General features: G+C 39.9%; 1 protein-coding gene across 1 annotated transcript in view; it reads right to left on the bottom strand.

Annotated features, from left to right (window-relative positions):
• The window catches only part of TSPAN7 (tetraspanin 7), a gene marked incomplete at its 5' end in the record, with an annotated part of 146,533 nt that extends 129,929 nt beyond the window's left edge, over positions 1-16,604 (bottom strand). Inside the window, one exon of the mRNA XM_079727863.1 lies at positions 16,524-16,604. Within this exon, the coding sequence (XP_079583989.1) occupies positions 16,524-16,604 (81 nt within the window). The remainder of the gene's footprint in view (positions 1-16,523) is intronic.
• Positions 16,605-16,943: the final 339 nt, after the last annotated feature.

Genomic DNA, 16,943 nt, shown 5'->3' with positions numbered 1-16,943 from the left:
CCATCTGATAGACTTCATTATCCTCCCAGGGCACCACTTGCCAAAATCCTGTCATTCTCCAAGGTCAATTCTGTCTGCATGACTTTTCCAAACTCCCCAGCTAGATGAGTTCTCTCCCTTGGTCCCACAGCACTTAATTTAAACATCTAGCACTTCTAGTTCAGTGCTGTCCAATAGAGATATATTGACAAGCTACATATCTAAATTTCCTAGTAGCCATATTCAAATTGGAAAGAAACAGGTGAAATTCATTTTAATAATGTTTTATGGAACTCTTCATGTCGAAAATACTACATTTCATGTAGTAATGTAATCAGTATAAAAATTGAGATACTTTACATTTTTGCATATTAAATCTTCAAAATCTGATATGCATTTTACACTTACAACACATCTCAATTTGTATAATCCATATTTGAAGTGCTCAAGTGGCTGCCTTATTGGATAGTGCATGACCAACTCTTTCAAGCTAAAAATGGTAAGGCTTCCTTCACTCCCTCTCCTATAAGCCCATGTAAAACTTTAAATTTTAAATTTTTTTTAATCCCAAGCTTCTAATTTATCCCTCCTCCTCTTTCCCCTTTGGTAACCATAAGTTTGTTTTCTAGGTCTATGAGTGTGTTTCTGTTTTGTAAATAAGTTCATTTGTATCATTTTTTTTGTATCTTTTTTTTTAGATTCCACACATAAGTGGTATCACAATATTTGTCTTTCTCTGTCTTACTTCATTTAGTATGATAATCTCTAGGTCATCCATGTTGCTGCAAATGGCATTATTTCATTCTTTTCTATGGCTGAGTAATATTCCATTGTGTGTGTGTGTGTGTGTGTGTGTGTGTGTGTGTATACACACACACACACCACATCTTCTTTATCCATTCATCTGTAGATGGAAACTTAGGGTTGCTTCCATGTCTTGGCTATTGTAAATAGTGCTATTATGAACGCTGTGGTGCATGTATCTTTTCAAATTAAAGTTTTCATCTTTTCTGGATATATGCCCAGGAGTGGGATTGCTGGATCATATGGTAGCTCTATTTTAGTTAAGGAACTTCCATGCTGTTCTCCACAGTGGCTGCACCAATTTACATTCCCACCAACAGTGCAGGAGGGTTCCCTTTTCACCACACCTTCTCCAGCATTTATTACTTGTAGATTTTTTGATGATGACCATTCTGACTGGTGTGAGGTGATACCTCAACATAGTTTTGATTTGCATTCCTCTAATAATTAGAGATGTTGAGCACCTTTTCATGTGCCTGTTGGCCATCTAGATGTCTTCTAAACTTTAGTTTTTGAGGCTAAGTATTATACCTTCCTTATATTGGTATCCCCTAGAGCAAAAACTACAGCCCAAGGGTCAAATCTGGCTGGCCACCTCTTTTTTGTAAATAAAGTTTTATTTTAATATAGCCTTGCTTATTCATTTACATTTGTCTATGTTGCTTTCACAGGACAATGGCAGAGTTGAGTAGATGCAACAGAGACCATATGGCCCACAAAGCCTAAAATATTCACTATCTGGCCCTTTGCAGAAACAGTTTGCTGACTCCTTACCCAGAGCACTAGTACACTAAGTGTGGTCAGTAGGCCAGTGCTGGTCAGCAAACCATTATCAGTCTAAAATGAGAAGGAGCTTCCATCAGAATGTAAATAGATTTTTTTTTGTGACAAGATTTTCTTAATGAAGAAAGCAGTATATTAGTTAACAATCTGGTACTGGCTCTGAATCTCACCATAACTGTTTAATTGACTTTATTGTAGTTATGCCATATAATTTTTAAAAATTTTATAGTCAAATATATTTATTTTTTAATTTAATTGCTTCTGAGTCTCCAGCTTGGATAAAGAAGTTTCTCTCATTCCTGTATTGTTCATATATCACTATACTTTTATTACAGAATTTTGTTTTGTGTTTATGTCTAAGCATTTAAAACTAGAAGTTTTAATAAAATTCAAGTAAGGGCTCCAATTTTATTTTTTCCATATATGCAGTAGTACCAGAATCATTTAAACCTAGCTTTCTCTAAAATGAGTGTCACCTTTTTATATATTAAATCATATATACTAGAATTTATTTCTGGATTCTCTATTATTCCACTGACCTATTTATCTCTTTATAAGTCAACATCATATTGAATCAATTAGTGACTTTATCGTTGTAGTACTTATGCATTGCTACATAACAATATTACCATAAATGTAGAGACTTAAAACAGCACACAATTATTATCTCAGAGTTTCTGTGGGGTCAGGAGTCTGGGTACAACTTAACTCTGTCTTCTGTTTCAGGATCTCCTAAAGCTTCAATCAAGGTGTCAGGTGGTTGCAGTCTCATCTGAGGCCTAAATGGGGAAGGATCTGCTTCCAAGATCACTTGATTGTTGGCATCATTTTGTTGCTTGCAGGCTGCCAGACTGAGGGCCTCAGTTTCTGTCAGTGGGAGACTGCCCTCAGTTCCTTGCCATGTGGTCCTCTCCATAGGGTAGATCACAACATAGAAGCTGGCTTCTTCAAAGCCAGCCAGGGACAGAGTCTCTCAGGAAGACAGAAATTACAATCTTACCTAATATGGTCATCTACATGTATTCACACACATCAAAACACCTTTGTTGTATTCTATTAGTTAGAAACAAGTCATAGGTCCTGCCTGAATCCGAGTGAAGGAGATTACACAAGAACATGATACCAGAAATGGGGATCATGGTGGCCATCTTATATACAATAGTATATTCTGATAACACTGGTAAGGCACATACTTCTTTCCCCCCGCCCCATATTTCTCATATTTCTCTTGCCTTCTCAGGCATTTATTCTTCTATATAAACATTATTATTTTATCAAGTGCCACCACCCCCCTCAAAAAATCCCGTTGGGAGTTTATTTGGAATTACATTAAGCACATTTTTTAAATTGACTTTTATAATATTAAATCTCCCCACTCAAGAACACAATGTCCTTTAATCTCTTCAGATCTTATGACCCTCAATAAGATTTTAGTTTCCTTCATGTTCTTGTTAACTATTCTGAAATAGTTATGATTTCTGTTGCTACTGAGACTGAAATTTTTTCCTCCCTCTCCTTTTGTAAGGCTTATGCTAAAATAATGAAAAGCAATTAATTTTTATCTTGTATTTAACCACTTTACCAAATTCTCGTATTAGTTTATCTTTAAACTAGACTCTGCTAGGTTTCTCAGGATACAACAATTGCATCTGTGGAGATAATTTTATCTCTACTTTTTCCAACATTGAGTTATTCTTTGTCTTTTTATATTTGTAGATAAGCCAAAATCATAAATAATATTGGTAACCAAGAATCTGTCTAGTTCACAACTGAATCAGATGTTTTTAGTATTTTACTATTTGAACAAATATTTACAGTTTTTAAATAAATTTATTTATTTATTTATTTTTGGCTGCGTTGGGTCTTCGTTGCTGCGCAGGGGCTTTCTCTAGTTGTGGTGAGCGGGGGCTACTCTTTGTTGCAGTGTGCGGGCTTCTCATTGTGGTGGTTTCTCTTGTTGCAGAGCACAGGCTCTAGGCGCATGGGCTTCAGTAGTTGTGACTCGCGGGCTCTAGAGCACAGGCTCAGTAGTTGCGGCACACAGGCTTAGTTGCTCCGTAGCACGTGGGATCTTCCCAGACCAGGGCTCGAACCCGTGTCCCCTGCATTGGCAGGTGGATTCTTAACCACTGTGCCACCAGGTAAACCCCCTACAGTTGGTTTTAACAACTGTTGAATGGAAATCATCTCTGCTAATAAAAGAAATAATGGTAGATACTCCACCTCAATGAGGTAGAGCAAAACTCCCCACTCCTTAAGTGTGAGCTAGGCACAGTGACTTTCTTCCAAACGGTAGAGTATGGAAAGGGGGAGAAAGAGTAACTTTATAGTGAGAAATCTGACAAAGTATCTCAGCCAGGTAATCAAGGTCAGTATCAACAGTGATAAGTCATATTGACAGTATGTACTCTTCATATGATGTGATGAAAATGGCACTTAACCTCTTAGATCTTCCTCCCCAAAACACATAACTCTAGCGTAATCATGAGAAAAACATCAGACAAATCCCAATTGAGGGACATTGTACAAAGTACGTGACCTGTACTCTTCAAAACTGTCAAAGTCATCAAAAACAAGGAAAGTCTGAGAAACTGTCACAGTCCAATGAAGTCTAAGGAGACATGACTACTAAATGTAATGTGGTAGCCTTAATGAGATATTAGGTAAAAACTCAAAAATTCTGAATTAAGTGTGGACTTTAGTTAATGTATCAATCTTGGTTCATTAACTGTAACATACTAATGTACCATACTAAAGTAGGATGTTAGTAACAGGAAAAACTGGTTGTGTGGTATATGGGGACTCTATGTACTAGCTCCACAATTTTTCTGTTCTAAAATTAAAAGTTTATTTTAAAAAAGAATAAGCCATCAATTTCTCATTTGATTTTTTATTTAGTTATACTTAATGTTATATGTTATAGCTGTACAGCATAGTGATTCACAATTTTTAAAGGTCATACTCCGTTTATAGTTATTATAAAATATTGGCTATATTCCCTGTGTTGTACAATATATCCTTGTAGCTTATTTATTTTATACATTTTAAATGGCAGGTTTATATTTATTTATCCTAAATAGGAATACCCTTATCCCAATGACAGGGCTAAACTCAGTGACCTAAACTCATTATGTTTTTGGTTTCCATTCAAACCCTCCTGGAATACCAGCTCTCTTTGGTAGCAAACTATAAAGCCTGAAAAGTTAATCATCCCCAATTTCCAGGGTAGGGGGTGTTCTGATCAATTTATTCATTTAACAAATATTGACATAGTACCTGTTACACTTTACAAAGCACCTGAATGTCATTTAACCTTCACCACTTGACTGAGGCAGATATCTTCAATTCTGAAGAGGAAACCGAGGCTCAGAGAGAGCATGTGAATTGCCTAAGGTCACAGAGCAAGTGTCTAAGCCAAGACTTCACATAGGACTAATCTCAAATCCCCTGCAATAGAAGGCAATAGCTAAAAGAATAGCAAGAGAGTGATACAGTTTAGTATGAAACAGAAATTGGAAGAGGTGAAATATTCTGAAAAGCTTCATCAGAAATAGAAATTGAACACAAATAGAGATGTGGATGTGGAAGGGATGTTTAGGAACATTTACCACCCAGCTTCATTATCAAGATCTGGGTTCCTTTTCAACCCAAAGGGGTCTACCCTAGAGAAGTCCTAGTATACCCCCTGGAAATCATAAACTCCTAATGACTGTTTGTGGAATGATTAGAACAATGAATTCACCAAAGAATCCTATACATCACCATGATGATGTTTGGAGAATGGGAACTGAGTTGCAGAGACAAACTCATTTCACTGAGAAATGAAAATTGGTAATCTGAGGCAAGAATAAAAGTCTCTATACTCCTGGGGGGAAGAAGATTGATTATTCAGTAGGCATGGTAACTAGTAACTACCAGCACCCACTTCTAAACCTATTTGATCAGTGGCAACTCACCTTAGTCTAATTATCAATAAAAACTCAACTTCTTTCAGGGAACATACTTCTAGAAGCTAATTACAGTGACAGCCTCACACAGTTCAAGAGCAACCAATCAGCAGCAGATGCACTGCAGTGACTATGCTTCTCAGAGGCAATCAACAACAGTCTCACCCAAATAGCCATGGTTCTAAGGCCAAGGTCAACCAATCTGCTTCTGTACCCAAAGCAACCATCAAACACCACCACACTTCCCAAAAAGACCAGCAAGCTGTTTCACTCATAAACTGTGCTTGACTAGTACTGCTCTCTCTTACTTTAGTAAGAAATGAATTCAGGTTTTTGTTTTACATATTGGATGACAGTCTAATATTTTGAAAGGGGGAAAACCAAGTCTCTTCCTAACTTCTCAGTGCAACTGTAAACAAATACATTCCCCCTAAGGAACGGAAACTACTCCAAACTCCAAGAGTTCAATTGCAGACACTTGCCAGAGACCAGTTCAGTGGGTGAGAAAAATACTAGATTGGCTACATCTTGCTTCTCCTCAAACTAGCTTTATGGTACTACAGATCATCACAGGAAAGCATTCATATGGTATGAATATATTTATGACAAACTGCATCACAGACCAGAGTAACATCCCAGGAATCAGAATCACCTTGGGAATTTTTTTTTTAAAATACATACCTAGGCCCCTCTCCAAATCAATTAAAATGGAAATTTCATGAGCTAGGACCAAACAGCTGTGATTTTAAAAGCCCCTTAGTGATTTTGATGAGCACTCCTCTAGTTAGGAATGATTAGCAAGGTCTCCTAAGAGTGACAAGGCCATTTTGGTTTACTAAGAGAGACTGGAGACCTAGCCTAAGACTTTTGGGCAAAGCAGACCAAATCAGGCCCATGCTAGATATTCAATAGCTAGATATTTCCTAGCTATCTCCAGATCCAAGAGACTCAAGATGAACCAGGCCTGCTATTATACAGAGTTCTCTCTGAATCAATGGTTCTCAATCCTACTTGCACAGCTGAATCACCTGGAAGATCATTTTAAAATTATGAAAGCTGGCATCCTCCTCCAAGCCAATTGAATCAGAATCTCTTAGGGTGAGGTCTAAGCATATAGTATTTTAGGGCTCCTTAGGCAATCCTGATGAGCAAACAGGGTTGAGAACCACAGATCTAGATTGCTCACCTAGTACCTGCACCTGACCCAGCCCATCTTTCAGTACAACGCAACTGCAATTTCTCCTAAAACAGCTGATGATGAAAAAGCCTGTCATACCTTACAGAAAGCACAAAGAAAATCTTCCACAGTAGAATTGTGATCCTTAATTCTATCACCAAACTATTTCACATGCTTACACGTTCAAGTGATCAAATAACCAAAGGGAAAACAAGAAAAGCCCTCTCCTATATTTCCCCCTCTATGTCCTTTTCTTGACAAATATTGGGGCTCTATATAAAAGGGCACAAAAATGTTCAGCCAAGAATGAAAAGCATTCAGTCAAGGCAAGTGGGATAACAGCCAAAAAAGGAAATTTAAGAGCAGTAATCCAACGATCTGCCTGTCATGAAGAGATAACCCAAACTGGAAGCTTCTGTAAGGGGTCCAAAGGAGAAAAAGGCATAAGAATATATTTCTAAAGTGCACTTCAAATTGGTTTAGTGGTGCATTAGTCACCTATGTCAAAGGTTTAACATGTTTAAACAGAGAAGCACAGTCACCGATGACTTTCAATTCAAAGCACCTTCTGAAGTGCTTACTTAAAACAGGACATAATGCTGAACAGTCCATGAATCATAAGTAATGTAGCTCACGATAGGGTCAAATCAAGAACTTTAGCTATAATTAAAATTGAGAAAAGTATTTCAATCTACCTGGATAAAAAGTCAGCTAGTTTCTAAGCAACTACTAAGTGGAAAAGACTTAATGTTCCGCAAATGCTGTAAAACGTAGTACCCATATCCTAACTGCATGTTGCATGCAGGAAGTTGCTTAAATAAGGAAAAAAAACTTTTCAAATTACAAGGTAGAAGTCCTGCAATAAACACAAAGGGTTATCATTGTAGTAACAGAAAAATAGCAGAGCAATGACTCGTCTAACATCAAGCACCCCACTCCCCACCATACTTTGAACTCTGCTGCTTCCACATTAAATTAATCCACCAAGATCTGAATTAGGTCAGAAGACACATGGGCCTCCACCTGGTGGGAAGAAATTCGATGAGCAGAAAAAACAGCAGCAACCTTCAGAGCTTCATTCCCATTTGTCCAACTCCAGTCCTTGATGACCAGATGACCTTAAAGAGGATGTGCTTTCATAAGCCTGTTCCAGCCTAGAACATTCCCCTTGACATCCAAAAGCTTTTTAAAAATTGTAAAGTAGATACCAATATCTATTAGAATAGCCCAACTGTTGCCATCTCAGACACTCTATTCAATCACTCACAATCAACTACGTATTTAATTAGCACCATGCAATGTAGAGATACAGATATAAAGGACTTCCAGTTAGAGATGATGGATCGAACACATCCATTTACCTTGGCTATCTCCCAAAACTCCACTGAAATGACACTGAAAGGATTTTTTTAACCCACAATAACAATGAGAATGGAAGAGGAGACAACCGCAATGACATTTTGGGAGCTCAGAAAAAGCCAAATCCTACGGTAGCTGTGAGAAATGTCAAGAATAAAATATTTGCACACAAGCACCCCCAGAAGGCAGCTCCATGCACTCTTGGAAGTAGGGATGAAAGGGGGCTAAAATAAGGAGAATCTGGGAAAAGCTTTTTGAAAAGCACTTAGATCCCCTCCAACTTCCAGTCTCTGCCTTCTCCCCCATTCCAGCATGGGTTCAGAGATTTATTTTCCAGGGAGAGTGAAGTGAACTGGGGAACCAAAGCATAGTGAACATTGGATTCTACACTTGAAACAGGAGCTTAAACAAAGGTGCATTTATACTGCATGTGGGGACATCCATATCCCCAATCTTCTTCATCCAGAGAGAAGATTGGAAGATTCTTCTATAGGAAATCTGATTAGACCAAAGGAAAAGACCTAAAGAGATTGACCTTGGTTCCAAAACTCAACTGCCCAGCCAAATCACCCAACTTATAATCAACAACTCCCACTAAGAGTTTCCAATCAGCGTTTTTAGTGCTCCACTCTTAAACAACAAAGAGAAAATGGGTACCAGAAATTTGAGGTAAGTCTGTAGTATGCCAGATAACAGAGAAGCTTGGAGGAAACAGCAAAAAGAAGCAAACTTTTTAAAAAAATCATTAATATTGTCAGAAGAATTTTAAAATATTACATTTATGAAACAAGAGCAGGATGCTAGAAAAAGAATCTCTTAGGCCTCAACAGAGAGCTCCTAGATATCAACATATAAAACAAATGAAAAATGCAATAACAGGCAAGGTAAGCTGGGAGGGATCTCCCAGAAAGTAGAACAAAAAGACAAAGAGAATTAGAAAACAGAAGGGGAGACAGAGGATCTAAGAGGTCCAGCATCGAAACAGAGAGAACAGAGAAAATGAAGGGAAATTTAAAATAAAACAAAACAAAAAAACAATTCAAGAAAATTCTCCAAATGGAAGGACATGAGTTTGCAGATTGAAAGGGTGCAGAGGAAAGAGATAAAAATAAACATACACCAAGGGGTAGTATTGTGAAATTTCAGAGCACTAGGAACAAGACAGATTCCAGAAGCTTTCAAAGAACAGCAGAGTTTAAGAATCATCAAAATAACATTTGATTTCTCAACAGTAAGAAGAGCAAGAGACCTGGGGAAAAGAGGAAGTGGCAGCAAAGTTCTGAGGGTAAATGATTTACAAACTAGAATTCTATACTCAGCCAAACTATCAAATTAAATGCAAGAGCACAGTAAGATCTGCACACCTGCAAGGTCTCAAAAAATTAACCTCCCACGCACTCTTTTCCAGAAAGTTACTAGGAGATTTGCTCCACCAAAATGGATGAACGACCAAGAAAGAGGAAGACTGGACAACTAGAAAACCAAGGATACAACATAAAAGGAGACAGGATTCCCCAGGATGATGGTAAAGGGAGATTATAATGATATCAGCTGTTTCAAAGGCCCAGAGAACACTAGCCCAGATTGAAGGTCAGAATGCTCTGGGACAAATGTCTCTAAGAATAGGAAACTGATAGGATACACAAAGTGTTTCAATACACTAAGTGAAGATATGCAGTTCTTGGGGAGAATACAGGGATAATTTAGTGATAAATGAAGAAAATTAACAAGTGAAGGATAAAACAAGGCAATTTTTAACTGAAGGGAAAACAAAAAGATGGGCAAGCAATCATAATAGACACACTACATGGTTCAGCTGTGAATAGGCTTACCTAATTGCATTAATGTGATCACTGACTACTGCTCTAACCAAGATGATATATGATAATGATAAACTGATAAAAGATATATTGGGGTCTACCCAATTTAGGAAAGATGAGAGTGAGGGAGAAGGTGGTAGGAGAGCTAGATCTTGATCTTCCATAGTAGGAAGACAATATATAACATCTAATACTGAAAAGTCCAGCAGTAGTAGATTAACTACATTACTTAGAAATGAAGGTAACATGCTAAAAGCAGCAGCTAGTAAAAGTTGGTAAACATTCTACTGAAATACCTGGCATATAAGACATTCAATGAATGTTTGTTGAATTTCACCGATAAGCAAAGGAATACGTATAAACTTTAGTATGTGCCCAAATTCAAACACTGTAAAAACATTAGGGGCTGTTCTTTAATACTTTTTCCCCTCTATTTAACCCAAGTACCTAAACTTTCTGGATGAGAAAAGAGAAGAAACATTTTGACTATTATTTCTTTCAATCTTCCCTCAAAAAAGATTAGCGATGCTTCCCAAATTTTAAAAAAATCACTAATATTTCACTATAAGAGAATTTGATAGCACTATTGATAAAGCTAACTGCCTCCCTGGATAATCAAAGAAACCAAATCCAATATACACTGGAATGAAGCAAGGATATTTCTCTTCACAGTATTATTTAGTGGATGTAGCTGTAGTGGATTTAAATCTAAGCTCAGAACACAGATGAGTGTTTAAAATACATTTAAAAATTTCTAAATCAAAACAGAATTTACCTTATCTACTGTATAGCACAGGGAACTCTACTCAATACTCTATAATGGCCTATATGGGAATAAAATCTAAAAAAGAGTGAGTATATGTATACGTATAACTGATTCACTTTGCTGTACACCTGAAACTAACACAACATTGTAAATCAACTATACTCCAACAAAAATTTTTTTAAAAACGGAATTTACCTTGTAAGCATCATATTGATAGTTTTCCTGTTTGTTGTTGAAAAAACTGTATTTGTCATGGAGAGATATTTTTGTATTAGGGTAAGATAGATATCTTTTTAATTCAAACATAGCAAATTCAATTCCAATTAAAATTTTAGGTAACTAAAATGTCTGTCAAACTAGCTGATCATAAAAATATAATAATTGAACTAACATTAGGATAAGTAAGTCTTATACAGTCCTCTACCCCACCTTTCCACACATCACTGTCAGGAACACATTTAAACCACCACAGGTAGACAGGAAATATCATTTTAAAAAGCCTCCCAATTGAGATGAGTTGAAATAAATACATGAGCCCAAGGGTAGTCAATAAAATTTCATTTATTCATTCACTCATTAAGTAAATACTTCCAGAGTAAACCTGTTATGTGCCAGGCACTGTTTGCTAGTCTTAAAGCACAGGATAACTTACTCCTAGGTGTGTTTTTTTTCCTCCTCTTTTATAAACCTGAAAATGAAACATACAAATCAAAGAGAATAAAGGAGCCATTTACCTAACATTCAGGTGATGCTATCTAACCGGAGGACAGATCGTCCCATCCATTTCAACACTATTATATAAAGAACTACCTACCTTTGTCTTCAAATAAAGAATTATGGTACACCATGGAGAATGTCTTTCTTCTTACTTTCGATTGTGTTGAGAATGCTAGGGTATGGTGGTTCCAAACAACAGTATATATTAGGAGTTTTGCATAAGACTCTCTTTTTCTACATAGGACTTACTAGTATACTATGTAAAGTTCACTAGTGCAGAAGTTGTAGGCACTGCTGACATTTTGAGCCATAAAACTCTTTCTTGTGAGGGGCTGTCCCATACCTTGTAGTATGCTTAGCTGCACCTGTGGCCTCTACCAACTAGATGCCAATAGCACCCCACTCCCAGCAGTAACTAAAAAATGTCTCCAGACATTGCCAACTATTGGGAGGGAGGCAAGATTGTCCCCTGTTGAGAACCACTGCTTTAGAGGACCATCTCAGAGAGGGAGAGTGATTATAGATAGAAGAGGAGGCCAGATAAAACAAAGCTCTCTCTTTCATAACTGTAAGTACATCAATCTCTTGATGCTACTGGTCTACCACCATTTTAAGCTCAAATGTCTTCTAGTCCTAAATCTAAACTGAGGTAAGGGAAGAGAAGCAGTCCCATTAAAATGATTCACCGAGAACAGGAAGGAAAAAAATTCTGCCTAATCTTTCCTCCATCTTTCACTTAAAAGAACACCAAGATCATCCTCTTTGTTAATTATCTAACATAACATAACTCCAGAAGTTTTGACAAATATTTGAGTATCTACTATGTGCCAGACAGTTCTAGGTGCCAGAGAAAGATAAATTTATCAACTGCATTTACTGAATTGTTGTCACTCTTATAGACAGTGTTTTCTTCATAGTCTTGCATTTGGTGAAGGATTCTTAAATATGACACCAAAAGCACAAGCAACAAAAGAAAAATAGGTAGACTGGACTTTATCAAAATAAAAAATGTTTGTATTTCAAAGGACACCACCAAGAAAGTGAATAAACAACACACGGAATAGGGGAAAATATTTGCAAATGATACACCTGATAAGAGACTTGAGTCAAGAATACATAAAGGACATATACAACTCAATAATAAAAAAAAAAACAAAATAAAAATTGGGCAAAGGATATGAAGAGACATTTCTTCAAGGAAGATACACAAATGACCAATAAGCACATACAAAGATACTCGACATCACATACAGAGTGAAGTAAGTCAGAAAGAGAAAGACAAATACCGTATGCTAACACATATATATGGAATTTAAAAAAAAAAAAATGTCATGAAGAACATAGGGGTAAAACGGGAATAAAGACACAGACCTACTTGAGAATGGACTTGAGGATATGGGGAAGGGGAAGGGTAAGCTGTGACAAAGGGAAAGAGAGGCATGGACATATATACACTACCAAACGTAAGGTAGATAGATAGTGGGAAGCAGCCGCAGAGCACAGGGAGATCAGCTCGGTGCTTTGTGACCGCCTGGAGGGGTGGGATGGGGAGGGTGGGAGGGAGGGAGATGCATGAGGGAGGGGATGTGGGAACAGATGTATATGTATGACTGATTCACTTTGTTATAAATCAGAAACTAATAAAAAAAAAAAAAAAAAAAAAGATACTCAACATCATTACTCATCAAGGAAATTCAAATTCAAACCACAATGAGATACCCATTAGGATGGCTAGAATTTTAAAAGTCAGATAATAACAAATGTTGGCAAGGATGTGGAGAAATCAACATACTCATACACTGCTGGCAGGAATGTAAAATGGTACAGTCACTTTGGAAAACAGTCTGGCAGTTCTTCAAATGATTCATCACAGTTACCATATGACCCAGCAATTCCACACCTAGGTGTATACTCAAGAGGAATGAAGACATGTTCACACAAAAACTTGTACATAAATGTTTGTAGCACTGTTACTCATAATAGCCAAAAGACAGAAACAACCCAAATGTCTAGCAGTGGACAAATGAATGAACAAAATGTGATATAGGCATACAGTGGAGTATTATTTGGCCATAAAAAGGAATAAACATGGATGAATTTTGAGAACGTTATGCTAAGCAAAAGTAGCCATTCACAAAAGACCACATACTATATGATTTCATTTAGATGAAATGTCCAAAAAAGGGAAATCTATAGATACAGAAAGTAGATTAGGGCTTCCCTGGTGGCGCAGTGGTTAAGAATCCGCCTGCCAATGTATGGGACACAGGTTCGAGCCCTGGTCCGGGAAGATCCCATATGCCATGGAGCAACCAAGCCCGTGTGCCACAGCTACTGAGCCTGCGCTCTAGAGCCCGCGAGCCACAACTACTTAAGCCCACACGTCTAGAGCTGGTGCTCCGCAAAGAGAAGCCACCGCAATGAGAAGCCCGCACCCCGCAACAAAGAGCAGCCCCCGCTCGCCGCAACTAGAGAATGCCCACGTGCAGCAACAAAGACCCAACACAGCCCAAAATAAATAAATAAATATATTTTTTTTTTTAAAGAAGAAAGATTAGTGATTGCTTGGGGTGGTGGGGCTTATTGGGAGGACAAGGGGAATGACAGCTAAAGGGCATGGGGTTTCTTTTTCAGGTAATAAAAATGTTCTAAAATTGACTGGGGTGATGGTTGCACAAATCTGTGAATATACTAAACCCACTGAATTGTACAATTTAAAAAGGGTGAATTATATGTTATGTGAATTACTTCTCAATAAAGCTGTTTAAAAAGAAAACCAGCATTTAAGGTACAATGGAGAACACAGCATTTGGACCAAGGTTTATTAATGAAAATGTCTTGCTTAAAATACCCTTGCATCTGGAGAGATCTCATTCTTTGGTTGTGAAGTATGAAATGATTATTAAAGGCTATTTAAACTACTGAAAATGCTTTAGGTAAACACTTTAAGACTATGGAAATCTTGGAAGTAGGAAAAAATTAAAATGCAGGCATTAAGGAACTTCAGAGGACATAAAATTCTGTGCTTAAGATGTATCAGGGTGCATTAAGTAATTAGATTCATGAGGTGGGGGGAAGGTAAGCCAAGAAGAGTTAAAGAGTTCATATGAAAAGGCTTCGTCTAGAAGACTCCCTTCTTTACCAGCCTGCAGTGATGCTGAAAGATTTTTCAGGAAGCTAAAAATAATCACCCATATGATTTACTCCAGTAACAAATAGGAAGTTAAGTAAATACTAAAGGACCAAACACAAAGAGATTTAATGAAACAAACAAAAATAGCTAAGCCAGTTCCGAGGAATGGCTACTGGGAAGTTTCAGCAACCAGCATGCATTATTGCTTTTTCCAAGAAAAACATAATATAGGATCTGTGCAGAGCTCACAATTCCACTGCTGAAATTTTTCAACCTGTGTTGTTTTCAGTCCAAATAAAGTCCATTTCTGTGGTTGCCTTGTGTGATATACCTGTTATTCTATCTTATCTCACTGCAGAGTTCTTGGTATGCTTGGTCTCCAGAGTCCACAATTTCCCGACCTGAAGAATCACCAATGCCAGTGACAAGGAATGTCCGCGGGGGCGGGGGCGCATTAGGGATTTTTTTTTTAAATCCTTAATAAATCTCAGTTCCTGCCTTGGTCATTACAAACAGCCTGTTTCACCATCAAGCCGAGTCTGGGTACCTCATAAAGCACTGTGCTCCAGTTTCAAACCAAAATTAGGGCCAATTAGGGCTAATTGGCAAAGAGAAAAACAACCAAAGGCAGGATTGGCTTTTTCTGCAGAGCCTCAGGTTTCAAAATGACTGCCTTGAAAGCTGAAATGACCCAGATATTTTGTGTGTGTGTGTGTGTGTGTGTGTGTGTGTGTGTGTGTGTGTGTGTGTGTGTGTGTGTGTGTGTGTGTGTGTGTGTGTGTGTGTGTGTGTGTGTGTGTGTGTGTGTGTGTGTGTGTGTGTGTGTGTGTGTGTGTGTGTGTGTGTGTGTGTGTGTGTGTGTGTGTGTGTGGTTTGGGGGGGGGGACAGACATTCATTCTCCTGCAGGGTGGCTGTGGCTTAGTGTAGGAAAGGAGAACTTGGGGAGAAGGGAGTCGTCGAGATAGAAAGAGAAATAATGGGGAATGATCTTTAGGTACCACCTACTTCAAATGAATCACTGCAGTGTCAGCCCTGCACTGATTCCACGAATTGCCAAACAGGATGAGGTAAGGCACAAGCCTGGAGCACCCCCCGCACCCCACTGCCCGCCCCGCTCCTCCTCCTCCCGCGCGCAAAAGCGCGCATAGCTCCGCGAAGTGCACCACGCAGCCCCCCAAGGCTTCGGCTGAGGGGCTGACGTCATTCTTCTGCATTGAGCTTCAAGGACCGGTAGCAGCACCAGTTAGATGGGGAGCAGAGTTGAGGCGCTATTGCTGTCACCAAGCGGCTGGGGTCCTTCCCCAGGGCTCTGCGGATTGGGTTTACGCAATGACAGAAAGATAAGTGTAAGGGTGCAAGGGCGTGGGAAAAGGGTCCTAAGACCCATCTCCTGGGTCGCCGAGAAAGCGCAAACATGCCCCTGGGTTATGTAAGACCCTCTCCCCTCTGTGCGTCTCCGCGCGGCAACGGCGCCCGCCCCCCATCACTGCGTTTGGAGGCCTTTGGTCGCCCTTGCCCAGCCAGGCAGCTCAGGGCTCCCAGCGCCAGCCACTCGCAGCCCCGCGGGGTCGGGAATAACCGGGAATCTGGGATCAAACCCTGAGCTCTCGCGCCTGCTCCCAGCCGGCCACAGGTTAGCTCCAAGAGACACCGCGAACGGGCTGCTAAGGGAGGGTGGGGAGGGGTGTCCAGAGTGGAAAACAGACGAATAAACCCACAACTTTCCCCAGAGGCTGACCCTAACCCGCGAGTTTAAAAAATAAGTCAATGCATTAAAATATTTTGGAAAGGTCGGCAACCTGCAGTCACCGCCACCACGCAGCCCCTTACACCCTGCACCGGGCGGGGTCCAGGGTCTGAGCAGCCCCAAGCCTGCACCCCGCCATCCTGCAGCCCCAGCCCTGCGCCTGTCTCCTGAAGGAGAGGACCGAGATTTGATATTTGCTTTGGGTTTTTTCCTCCCCCTTCCCTTCCCGTAGCATCACTACACTGACCGATGGACGGCGGCCCAGCCGCCGGTCAGGCGTGGCCACTCACCCAGAAGACGAAGGAGTAGATGATGAGGAGGGTTTTGAGACAGGTTATCACAGGTTTGGTCTCCATTCTCCTCGATGCCATACTACAGAGCTCCGGCGGCGGCGGCGGCGGCGGCGGCGGCAGCGGCGTGCGGCGGGCTGGCGCGCGGGAGGGGGAAGGAGGCGGGGCGGGGCCGGGCGGGGCGGAGGCGCGTGCCGCAAGAGGCCCCGTGAGCGCGCAGACGAGACGTTGCGTGTGCGTGAGCGCGCACTCGGCAGAGCCCCCACTGAAGGAACAGGCCGGTAGAGACTGCGCATGCGTAGAAGGCCGCCCGCCTCCGCGAGCCCGCGCAGGCTCAGACCCCGAGCTGAGGAGCAGGGCAGGGCAGCCAGGAGGGAATAGGAGATCCTGGATGGAGGCCGGGTGGAAGGTCAGGGCCTT

This window comes from Hyperoodon ampullatus (assembly GCF_949752795.1).
Source record: "Hyperoodon ampullatus genome assembly, chromosome: X".
Classification (NCBI taxonomy): Eukaryota; Metazoa; Chordata; class Mammalia; order Artiodactyla; family Ziphiidae; genus Hyperoodon; species Hyperoodon ampullatus.
This window is presented reverse-complemented; position numbering and strand designations above follow the sequence as displayed.